The sequence below is a fragment of the Varanus komodoensis genome, unplaced genomic scaffold (genome assembly GCF_004798865.1).
Source record: "Varanus komodoensis strain SLA01 unplaced genomic scaffold, ASM479886v1 scaffold74, whole genome shotgun sequence".
NCBI classification, from domain to species: domain Eukaryota; kingdom Metazoa; phylum Chordata; class Lepidosauria; order Squamata; family Varanidae; genus Varanus; species Varanus komodoensis.
In genome coordinates, this window is record NW_025336401.1 from 989888 (window position 1) to 1001015 (window position 11128).

Sequence of the window (11128 nt, forward strand, 5' to 3'; positions counted from 1 at the left end):
TCCAGGGCCCGTGGCTGCCCGCCCTCCCTCCGCAGCCAGCCTTTGCAGGGGTGGGGGGCCCAGGATCTGGAGCACTGAGGGCCAGGACACCGCCGGCCGCACCGGCGAGTGGGAGGCTGGCTAGACAGACAGGTCGCTGGGCCTCCACTTCTGGCTGGACCTGCTGCCCCGCTTCTGGCCCCCCACCCTGGTGGGACTTGGGCTGGCTGCCTCCGAACCAGGGCGGGCTTGCTCGGCCTCCTGCGGGGAGCGGCTGTCCGGGGGGGTGCGGCTAGGGCGGAGGGGCCGGGCTCGGCCGGGGGCGTTGGCCGTGGAGCCGGGCTTGGGCCGGCACTTGGTGGCGGCCACGTGGAGCATCTCCACCACATTGAGCAGGAAGGAGAGGCAGGCCACGGCCAGCATGAAGAGGATGAAGATGGTCTTCTCGGTGGGCCGGGAGATGTAGCAGTGGACGGTGCTGGGGCAGGGCCAGCGGCTGCAGGTGTAGAGGGGCTTCAGCTCGAGGCCGTAGAGGGCGTACTGGCCCAGGATGAAGCCCACCTCAAAGAGGGCCTTGAAGACGATGTTGCAGATGTACGTCCGCAGGATGGCCCCTCGCAGGTGGATCCGGCTGCACGTGCCCCGTGTGGGCACGCCGCTGGTCCCGGGGTGGGCACCGGGGCTCCCGGCGGCCTCCCCAGCCACCCCCCCGGCTGCCCACGCCTTCTCCTCCCGGCGCACCAGGTGCAGGATGTGGCCCAGGTAGATGAGGCTCGGGGTGGAGACAAAGATGATCTGCAGCACCCAGAAGCGGATGTGGGAGATGGGGAAGGTCTGGTCGTAGCAGACGCTCTGGCAGCCGGGCTGCTTCGTGTCACAGGAGAAGCCGGACTGCTCATCCCCCCAGACCTTCTCCGCCGCGGCCCCCAGCACCAGGATGCGGAAGACGAAGAGCACCGTCAGCCAGACCTTGCCCACCACGGTGGAGTGCTCCTGGCTGCTCTCCAGCAGCCTCCCCAGCAGCTGCCAGTCCCCCATGGGAGCCGTGCGGGCCAGCCTGCAAGGGAGAGGCCCGGTGCGTCAGGACGGGGCCAGGCCTGGGGGAGGCCGGCTCTCCAGGCGCAGCTCGATGCCGGCAGGCGGCGCCTGGTCTTTGTTCTCGCGGGGCCCTTGTCCCTGAAACGCCAGGGCCTGACTCGACCGAAGGAGCTCCCTCCACCCGGTCCGCCCAGGGTGGCGGTGCTCCTCACAGTTCCAGCCACTTCGAGGCGAGCCAGCCGCTTCTTGCCCCAGCACCAGAATGGGAGGAGGAGGGCCGGGCTCCAGCAGGGTGGGGCCAGGGCGCTGCCCCGGTGGGCATGGGGCCCCGGGGCTGGCCGATGCAAGATTGGCCCCCCGGACGAGCTGCAGGCAGGAGCTTGCCCAGCCCTGCCTGCGCTCAAGACCCTCTGTGTGCCGAGCAGGACCTCCAAAACCGAGCAGCAGCCTTCCCACCTTAAAGCAAAGCAAGGTTCTGGCCCTCGTGGTTCTGAGAGCAGCTGCTTTAACGCAGATCATGGTAAGCCCAGCTCAGCGTCGTGCCCACGGCTCACCCCGCCCCAGGATGCTGGAGATCCACCCTGCGGTGTTCCACATGCCAAGAAGGGGTGCTGTTACGGAGCTGCAGCACCCCTGCGCGGCTCGCTAGGACTGGGGGTGGGCATTTGTGGGAGGGGGTGGGCAAGCCCCTCACAGCCTTCCCCGAGCCAGCTGAGCGAAACTCACCCCTTGCACGCCAGGAGGCTGCAGCCCTCGGGAGCCGAAGTCCACAGTCGCCCCCACTGCCCGGCGTACGGGGGCAGCTCCTCGAGTGCGCACGCTCCCCGGAGCCCAGCCAGTCATCCAGGTGCGGGTGCCCCCCGGGAGCCGCAAACGCTCGGGCCTGCGTCCCCTCCGAGGCCGGCGCTTTGCTGCTGGCACAGCTGGTCCACTCACTGGCGCGCTTCAAGCCAGGTGGGGCCTCTTCTGGACTGCCTCTCTCTGGAAACAGCCTCTCGCACATGGGGCCGCGCGGGGCGAGGGGCTCGTGCTTCCGCCGGCGCTGCGGCGCGTGGGACCTCGGAGTGACCTGCCTCTGGGAGCGCGCATGTCCTGGGAAGGTCGCCCCGTTCCTCGGGCAAGGCACTTTCCGCTGGCCCTCGCTGGCTGCCCCTCCTCTCGGCCCCGCCTGCTGCCTCACAGCAAGGTGACTCTGCGGGACGCACGCTGGCCCCCGGCCCCCGCCTGACCCGTGTCTCCTCGGAAACCCCGGGAGAAGCGCGCCGGCCAGCTGGCCAACGTTACAGCTACCCCGACCCCTATGGGGGGCTGGGGCGTGGGTGGGAAGGGGAGGGCTTGTGTGTCCCCGTGCCCCCACACACTTCCCGGGCAACACGCCGCGGTCGGGCTCTGCAGGGTTTGGGCCACTCACGCCAAGGAGGGGAGGCCGTCGGAGGGCGGCTGTGCTCCACCCCGAGGCCCTGCCCGAAGCCCTCCTGCCCATCTCCACCTGCAGGTGCGGAGCCTGCCCACCTTCACGACACCTCTGCTTACCTCTGGACAAGCCAAACCACGCTCCTTAGAGATACGGCCCCTCGCGAACCCTGGGCCAGACCGGGCTTGGGTGGGAGGCGCCGGGCACCGACACGCTCTGGCCAAGCGGCTTGGCCAGAAGAGAGCACTGGGCTCGGCAGACCTGCAGCGTGTCCCCATGGCAGGGAAAACACCGTGGGTGGGATGGCCATGGTCCCCCCGCCTCTCCATCGGGCCGGCCTTCATCCTCACCCCTCCCGACCCGGGGCCCCTCTCCACCCGCCTCCCAGTGCAGCAGAAGGGCCAGGGGGAGGCACACCGGGTGGCCAGCCCCCGCGGGGAATTCTCTTCCACCCATGCGCATGTGTCCCCCACGTGCTGCGGCTGTGAGAGGACTGCGCCACGACCCTCTTACTGGGACATGAAGGAGCAGGAGCGGCCCTTTGGCCCTGGCCGCAGCTGAAGGGCCGTGGGGTAGTCCTGGTCTCCTGATCCAAGGACGGGGGGGGGGGAACGGTGCCCCAATCTCAGGGGGACTGGAGATTGGACACCCCACCCTGCCCCACTTGTGCAGAAAGAACTGGGCCAGGTGTCCTCCAAAGTCAGGAGCAGGAGCACATGGAGGGGGAAGGGCAAAGATGCTGGGGAGGCCTGGACTGGGCTCCCCCAGCCTCTCCAGCCTCCCCCCCCCCAAAAAGCCCCACTGTGGCTGCACGGGGGAAAGCGCCTCTCCTGAATAATGTGGGGCAGGAGGAAAGGCAAGCCAAGAGTGCCTTTGTCCCCCGCCCCACATAGGATGCCTGCAATTTCTGGGGCCTCGGAGCAGTGAGGACCGTCCCGTGGGCACGTGCATTGTAAGCTGTAGGCAAAACCCACAAAGAAAAGCAGCCGATGGCAGAACTGTAAAACCTTCTTTAATACTGTCACTGCTGTGGAACAGTGATGTGTGGCAGGCATTCGGGTCCCCTGCTGAAAGAGAGCGGCAGGGGGCAGGTTTTCTGGGGGGAGGGCTCCCTGTCCTGTTGCAATCCACCTGACGAGCAAGACCTGGTGGTGGTGGTGAAGGGGAAGGCGCTGCCTCTTGCTCGCTCTCCTCCCGGCCGCACCTGTGGAGCGCTGCCCAGGAGGAGAGGCGGGCGCTGCCCAGCCTGGGCCCAGCTGCTTGCGATTCCCTGGCACTCAAGGCGGGGGGGGGGGGGAAGGGGGGGGGGGGGTTGAGCACAGGGCGGCAGGGGAAGGACACAAGCTGCAGAGGCTGCCCGAAGGGGACCGAGGGCGCCCCGTGAATTCTGCGGCCTCAAATCGCCAGAGGCCCTGCCCATCCTGGGTGCAGGAGGCACAGCAGGGACCGCCTTCCAGCGGTCCCGATCCACAGCCCGGCCTCCTCTTGGGAGCTGCCGCCAGCGTGAGCAGGGAGGTTGGGGGTCCGTGTGCGGCAGGCGCCCGGGAGGGGGGACCGATGCAGCTCTGCTGCTGAGGCTTCCCAGCCTGACAGGCACTGCAGGCGTACAGAGCGCAGGGAAGGATTCCCGGTCCCTGGCGAACGGGGGGCAGGGCGGGGTGAGGGGCTGAAGTCGCACCCTCCTCCTGCGCAGTCCCCACGAAGGGCGGATTCCGTGGCTGCACCAGGCGCCCCGCATCTGCTGCGCTGGGGCGCCTCAGGCAGCCCGTGGGCTGGCAGGAGCAGGGCGCGCTGTCGGGAGGGCGAGCGAAGCTCCGTGGGAGGCCGGGAGGCCGGGCGGCCACCGCTCCTCCCGCGGCGGCCCGTGGAGGGTCCTCCGGCCGGCCGGGGCGCAAGGGGCCTGGCGGTCCTGGCCCTCAGCAGGCCGAGCAGCGGTCGCTTTTCTCCTGCAGCCCCGAGTTGCGGCGGAGAAGGTCCTTGAGGGAGCCGTCCTGCTCCGTCAGCAGCTGGTTGATCTCGTTCTGCTTGTACTCGGAGCTGTGCTTGTGGCCCAGGAAGGAGCCCTTCCCCGAGGAGGGGTTCCGGCTCCGCTGCACGCGGCGGGCACAGGCCCGGGCCATCAGGAACACCAGCTCGGCCACGTTGAGGACGATGCAGATGCCCGAGGTGGCCAGCATGAAGACGGTGAAGATGGTCTTCTCGGTGGGCCGGGAGACGAAGCAGTCCACGACGTTGGGGCAGGGGTACACGTCGCACTTGACCAGCCGGACCATCTGGTAGCCGGGGTAGATCATGTAGAAGATGTACATGAAGGTGCCCTCGAAGAGGATGCGGAAGAGCACGCTGCAGACGTACGTCCACCACAGGGAGCCCGAGATGCGCATCTTGTGCTTCTTCACCTCCTCCAGGTGCTTGGCGTCCCCGTGGCCCGCCATGACCAGCAGCTTCTTCTCCTGGTGCTGCTGGTAGGCCACGTGCATGGCCACGAGCAGCGCCGGCGTCGTCACCAGGATGAGCTGCAGCGCCCACAGGCGGATGTGCGAGATGGGGAAGTAGAAGTCGTAGCAGACGTTCTTGCAGCCGGGCTGCTGCGTGTTGCAGGTGAAGGAGGCTTGCTCGTCCCCCCAGACGCTCTCGGCCGCCACCACCAGCACCATGATGCGGAAGATGAACACCACGGAGAGCCACACGCGGCCGATGGCCGTGGAGTGGCGGTTCACTCCGATCACCAGGGAGTAGAAGCCTTCCCACTTCATGGTTGCTCACGGCTGGAAGGAGAGGCGCAATCCCATCAGGGCCAGAAGCAGGCACCCACAGGGTCGTGGGACCGCTGGGCGGCGAGGCCTCTTCCCCCCACGTGTGCTGGTCATTCACGCACCCCCTGGCGGCATGCGGGTCGCCACATCCTCTCCACTGGGCACGGCAGTGCCTCCCAGAGCAGGCCGCAGGCCCGCAAGCCACGTGTTCGGGGCGAAGCTCACCGGTTGTGGCCAGCGTGGCAGTCTGGCACATTGTACGGCATGCGACGCAAGCGCCTAGAAGACGCTGCCACTGCAGCTTCTTCGGCTTTCGTGCGCCGTGTTTTCGGGACAGGTGCTGACCCTCACCTGGCAGCTTTCACCCAGTTGAACTGATCTTGGGAGCGCTCTGACCTAGGGCAGGGCTCCTCTTGGCAACCGGAGGGCGCTGCGCAGCACAAGATGGCTGCCAGAGGAGGCATGGCAAGGGGCCAGGCACCTGCCCCAAACCTCAAGTAAGGGGCACAGGTGAGGTTTGAGCCCAGCGCACTGAACGACCCCTTTGAACTCCCCCCAGTCAGCCCCAAAAGCCATTTCGCAGTAATCCCACCCGCTGATAAGAAAGTTTTTTTTTTTTTAAGTTCATTTTTTTAACAATGGCTGGACTGGGCTGTGCAGCGTCTGTGCAAAAGACGTTGACTTGTACTCTGCACACATCACGGCACACCCAGCTGTTCCCACACAGTGTGGGAAAGAGGGCATCTGCCGGAATACGGGAGCCTCCTTGGGCAGCTGGGGGGCCCAGACACAAGCCTGCCACTGGAACGGCCGGGGCTCGCTCGGGCCGGCAGTCCTGGGGAGTGGCGCCAGCTCTCCATGCACCTTTGTTCTGGCCGCTGCATCCCTCCCGCTCCGTCCTGCCCGGCTGCTACCGGAGGCATGGGCGGTGGGTGTGGAGGAACAGCCCCAGGGAAGGCTCCCCGGCTCTGGAACGGCGCTGCTGGCTCGCAACGGCTCTCGGCCTGGTGCCAAGGGTGTTTTGGGGAGCAGAAGGCCGGGCCACACCCTCAGGAGAGCCCCTCTGGGATTTCAGGCTTTTGTGGCGGGGAAGGAGGTGAGCCGGCCAGGTGGACTGCTCCCCATGCGAAGCACACCACCCCCTTTCCTCTCCCGCTCCCCACCGGCCTTCCGTGCCTTACAGCTTCTCATGGGCCCTTGATCCGTTTCAGGTGCGGCCCCAGCCGTTGACCGGCCCGCCGAGCGGCCACACATGGCAAAAGGCCTGCCCACAGGAGGACAGGAAGGCAATGGAAGCCCCCGGCTGCCCAGAGGGGGCCATTCTCCGGAGGGCCGTGTGCCGTGCCCCCCCCAGCTCCCCCCACAGCCCACCCCGCCTGCCCCAGCACTGCCCTCCCTCGGCGGCCGCCTGGCGGCTGGAGGACTCACCAGCCCTTCCAGAGAGACCGCATTGCGGGGGCTCAGCAAAACCCCGCTCTGGTGCTGCGCAAGCCGCCCCCACCCGCAGCAGCCCCTCCGCTGGGGATGAAGACCGGGCACACACGGCCTCCAGTTCCTTGTCCCGCAAGATGCCCCGCCGGGCCCGTGCCAGGCAGGTGGGGCTCTCTTCTCCGGATCCCCGGCGCGCCAGAGTGGGCAGTGCACAGGCCGGGTGGAGGGTGGCCCCGGAAGCCCGTCTTGGGCCGGGGCCTCGGGCTGGCCACATGCCCTCCGCCCAGCCCCCACCGGCAGGCGGCGACGGTGGCCCTGCCCTGCCCTGCACGGTCGCTGGAAGGACACCCGCAAGCTCTGTCGGGACGGCAACGTGCAAAATTCCCCGGCGTCACGGATTCCGGGGACTGGGGCTTCCCCGCCAGTGGCTGCTGCCGGCTGCCTGACCAGGGGGCTTCCTTGGCTGCACCCCCAGGGCAGCCCCCCACCCCGTCCTCCATTACCTGGGTGAAAAGCGGGGCTGCGCGGTCCACCCCGAGCCAGAGACCCCTCCCTGTGGGGACCTGGCACCAGCTGCTTACCTTGCGGGGCGGGCAGGTCTGTCCCGAGGCTGCGGCGGCCGCCGGCTGCCTCTACAGGCACATGCCTCCTGCACTCTGTGCCCAGCTCGGGACACTGCTGTTTAAACTGCTTTGCATACAATGGGCCCTTTATCAGCCCGAAACAACACACTTTAGAATTCGGGCCGCCTGCCCGCCCGGACGTCCGCCCACCCTCGCCAAACAAAGTGCCTGTGTGTGGCTCCCCGGCTGCCCTGCCCACAGCGACACCGGGTTCCAGGCTCCGCCGGGGCTGCCCCCTTGCCCAGGGTCCGCTCCCTCCCCAACGGGGCTCAGAAGCCTGCGGTGGGCATTCGGGGCCTCATGGCTTCCCCGGGACGGCAGGCCACTCCTGGCGGGCTGCCCTGATGGGCCTCCGAGGCATGGCCCCGCCCTGCCCAGGGAGAGGGAAGAGTTAAGGCTGCGCTTGCTGTCCCCAGGGCCAGAGGTCAGGCTGTTCGACACACGCCAACTGCCTCTGCCGTGACGCTTCTTGGCGTCAGCTGCACCGTGTTCCACGAAAAGGAAGGCGATCACGTCTCCTTCCGGGGTGCGGAAAAGAGTCAGCGCGGCCGGAACCCAGTGCCAAGCTTGGCCGGACACAAAGGGGCTCTCAGTCCCAGGAGTCGGGAGGGCGACCCCCCCCCCCCGTCACGCGCATGCGGTCTCAAAGGGCGGCGCAGGGCTGGAGCCTGTGGCTGGAGCTGCCCGCTTTGGCACGGGCAGGGCCCTGGCCAGCCTTCCGCAGGGACCCCCGCCGCATGCGGGCAGGTGCCCCTGCGGCACGAGGGGGGGGCAGCTGTGGGGGGGAGGCCCTACGCTGCCCAAGGGCAGGTGTGCTCGGTGGCCCGTCTGTCCAGGGGCTGCCCGGCGGGAGGGATGGTGCCCAAACGAGGCCGCTGGGGCTGGCAGGCCGGCAGAGGGGCCAGAGGCCGGGAGGGCGCTTGGCGCCACCAAGAGCACGCAGAGCCCCTCCCCGCCGCCCCTTGTGGTGCAGGCGGCGGGGCTGCGGCCGCTTGGGACAGTGGGCAGGTAACCATTAAGCCAGCTCAAACACAGCAGAGCAAGGGCCACGGGTGGCCAGGGAGCAAAGTTCCCTTTGCCCCCCCGCCCACGAGCGATGTGTGGGCAAGGAGCAGCCCTGTCCTCCCGGGGGGCGGAGGGAGGCACACGGGCAGCAGCCCAGCTTCACTTCTCCTTGTCCCGGGAGCAAGGTGGGCTTCCGTTTGCGGGGTTCTGCTGCATTTGACGCTCACCGGAAAAGTGCTCTCCATGCTGCTAGGAAGGGGGTAGGGGAGTTTGATGGAGAAGAGAGTCCCGGGGGGGGGGGGGGCCCCCCCTACAGGCCCGGGGCAAGGGGGCCCGGGGCCACCCCCACCCCCCCCGGGGCCAGGCGCCGGGCCGGCCCCCCAGGGGGGCGGCCCCCCCCCCCCCGGCACCTGCTTTTGCCCGAGCTGGTCGAGGCTCGCCCTGCCCTCGCCTCTGGAATGCTTTGGTGTCCTCCTCTCCTGCGCCTCGTTCGTGGCATTATCGATCCCAGCTTGGCTGGATCTGGGATTTTAGAAGTGGGCCTGACTTTGCACAGAGCCCAGCGGACTTTCTTCTTTGGCAGCTGCTGGACGCCGCCGGCAGAGAAGCCAGGCGGCTGGCGCCACCCCCCGAGGGCCACGGCCCAGCCACTGCTGGCCCCACTGGCCCTCTCCCAGGGTGCTCCTGGGGAGAGGGCCGGGGGCCGAGGGCAGCGCTCCGCGTGCCGCCACCGAGGGACGGGGATGGCAGTGTGGCCCGGCAGGACGCTTTGTGGGCAGGGACTGGACCGGCACCGGGAAGGACGCGGGCCGGGCTCCGCCGTGGGGGAGAAGGCCAAAGGCAAAGGAGCCCGCTGGGACCTGGGAAGGGGCTGGCCTGGGGGTCTCCCGGCCTAGCAGGACGGGGAGAGCAGGGCTGCCCCCGAAGGCCGCCTTCCTGTGCCCGGGCACGTTGCAGCCGCGCCGGCAGGCGGAGGCCAGCAGTCACACGGCCCACAGTCCACCTGAGGCTGCCGTCCCTTCGGCTGCAGGTGGGGTTGGCTCGGTGCCGACCTCAAGACCTCTTCCTCCCGAGGAGGTCGGGGTAACCTGCCCGGAAGGAAGGACGGTCCCCGGGCTGGGGCAGCTTCGTGAGCACCGAAGGTCCCAACATCTGGGACACTTCAGCTGGGGAAAATGAGGAGCGGGTGGGGGGGCTTCCCTCCCCTTGTGAAACTGAATGGTGGAAGGGTCAGGAAAACTGGAAGGACACCCCTTTCACACAGTTAAACTGCAGTATTCAGATGGCTATTCAAGGATTAAATCCACAAAGGATAAAGAAGCTGGGAATCCTAGTTTACATAGTGCCACCAGGATGCCCATGTACCCCAGCTGCTGGGGAACATGGGCAGGAGGAGGCTGTGGCATTCCCATCTTGCCTGAGGGTTCCAGGGAGAGGCTGGTTGGCCTCCATGTGAATGGAAGAGCGGACTGGATGAGCCTTCGGGATCTTCCAATGTCCTTTGCTTCAGCCATGGAAAAACCGGATCCTGAGCCACGAAAAGCAGAATTCCGAGACTCAAAGATCGCTGCAGTGTGGCCTAGTGGTTGCACTGCTGGGCTGAAGCGGGGACCACCCGAGCTCTGGCTCCACTCAGTCATGACTCCCACTGGATGGCTTTGGGCCTGGCACTCGCACTCAGCCTATCCGACCTCCCAGGTTGTTGTTTTCAATTGTGAGCAGAACTTGGAAGCCACCCTGGGTTCTTTGCACGAAGAAGGAAGGTGAGGTATAAATGCAATGAAATAAGAGGCCCTTTTCCCTGGAAGCCCAGCCAGCCAGTTGTTGCCACAATCTCTCTCTCTGAAGCATTCAAGCCCCCATGAGGACTAGAAATGTGCATTCTCAGGCTGTTAAATACAGCAACAAATACTAAGGTCTGCACTACACTGGACTGGCTCAGGAACTCTTGGCCTGGCAATCTACTCCTCTGTTTAACTTCCAGAGCTGGAGCTGAAGCTGAGAAAAATTACTCAGAACTGAGATTTCCCTATACAAGCCACACAACAACACAGAAAGAGGTAAGAAACGGACTAGGTTTTGGGTATTTGGATTATCCCACTTCGGCATTTCCCCATGAAGCTTGAATCCTGGATTTTGAGGTTTGAGGGCAAACTCTAAGATTCCACCTCCCCCCGCAACACACACAGAGAAATGGATTTTGGCACAGCCTGCGCATTGCCCGAGCCCCCTCCTGGTTCCCAGCCAGCGTCTTCGCGCACCCCTCACTCACCTTTAGCAGAGGCAGGCGGAGCCGAACAGCCACCAGCATAAACTTCTTGCCAGCCAGTCTGCCAACCTTTATACTGGGCGAGAGTCTCCTCCCCTTTCCCTGCCCCTTTCCATCTAGGGAAAGCCAAGGAAGAGCAGATGCCCTTCCTCTCCCGCCCAGAAGGCTGCTCTTCTCTTCCCCTGGAGCCCCCGAAGCCCAGAGGAGTCTCCAGGTGTGTGCCTGGCCCCGCCTGCCCTGCCCACAGGTGGCCCTGGAGGTGGAGCCCAACCAGTTTGGTCCACGCAACTCCGAGGCCCGCACGGGCTCCTTTCCCCGGGCTGCAGACGCAGCCTCTTGTGCCCACACCCCTCCAGGGAAGCTGCGCCCTCTCCAAAACAGGAGGGCTGGCTCCCTCCTCTGCCCAGTGCCTGCCCACCTGCCTGGGCACCGCCTGGCATTAGTTGCCACCACCCAGGCAAGGGACTGTAGGGTGTCTTGGAAGCCTCCCAGCCGCTTGCCGAAGCAGATTCCGCCTGTAAACATTAACCCTTGTACTCGCACGCTGCATTCCAAGGTCCCGTTGACAGAGGGAGGCAAACAGCTGGTGAAGCAACCAAAGCTCACAAGGCCC

At 66.5% G+C, this 11128-nt stretch overlaps 2 protein-coding genes across 2 annotated transcripts; both read right to left on the reverse strand.

The window, feature by feature from the left end:
* Window positions 1-120: 120 nt before the first annotated feature.
* Window positions 121-1017, reverse strand: LOC123034958 (gap junction alpha-3 protein-like). The gene has a single exon (XM_044452772.1). It carries the CDS (start codon window positions 1015-1017, stop codon window positions 121-123), a length of 897 nt encoding a protein of 298 aa, XP_044308707.1.
* A 2921-nt stretch (window positions 1018-3938) lies between these two features.
* GJB1 (gap junction protein beta 1) lies at window positions 3939-10752 on the reverse strand. The gene is made up of 2 exons (XM_044452774.1): window positions 10509-10752; window positions 3939-5187 (listed from the first exon to the last, which is right to left on the reverse strand). The coding sequence occupies exon 2, from the start codon at window positions 5185-5187 to the stop codon at window positions 4348-4350; it is 840 nt and encodes a 279-aa protein (XP_044308709.1). The 5' UTR covers window positions 10509-10752; the 3' UTR covers window positions 3939-4347.
* Window positions 10753-11128: the final 376 nt, after the last annotated feature.

Coding starts and splice junctions, on each gene's coding strand:
- LOC123034958 (XM_044452772.1), bottom strand. CDS start 1,017: ATGGGGGACTGGCAGCTGCTGGGGAGGCTGCTGGAGAGCAGCCAGGAG.
- GJB1 (XM_044452774.1), bottom strand. CDS start 5,187: ATGAAGTGGGAAGGCTTCTACTCCCTGGTGATCGGAGTGAACCGCCAC.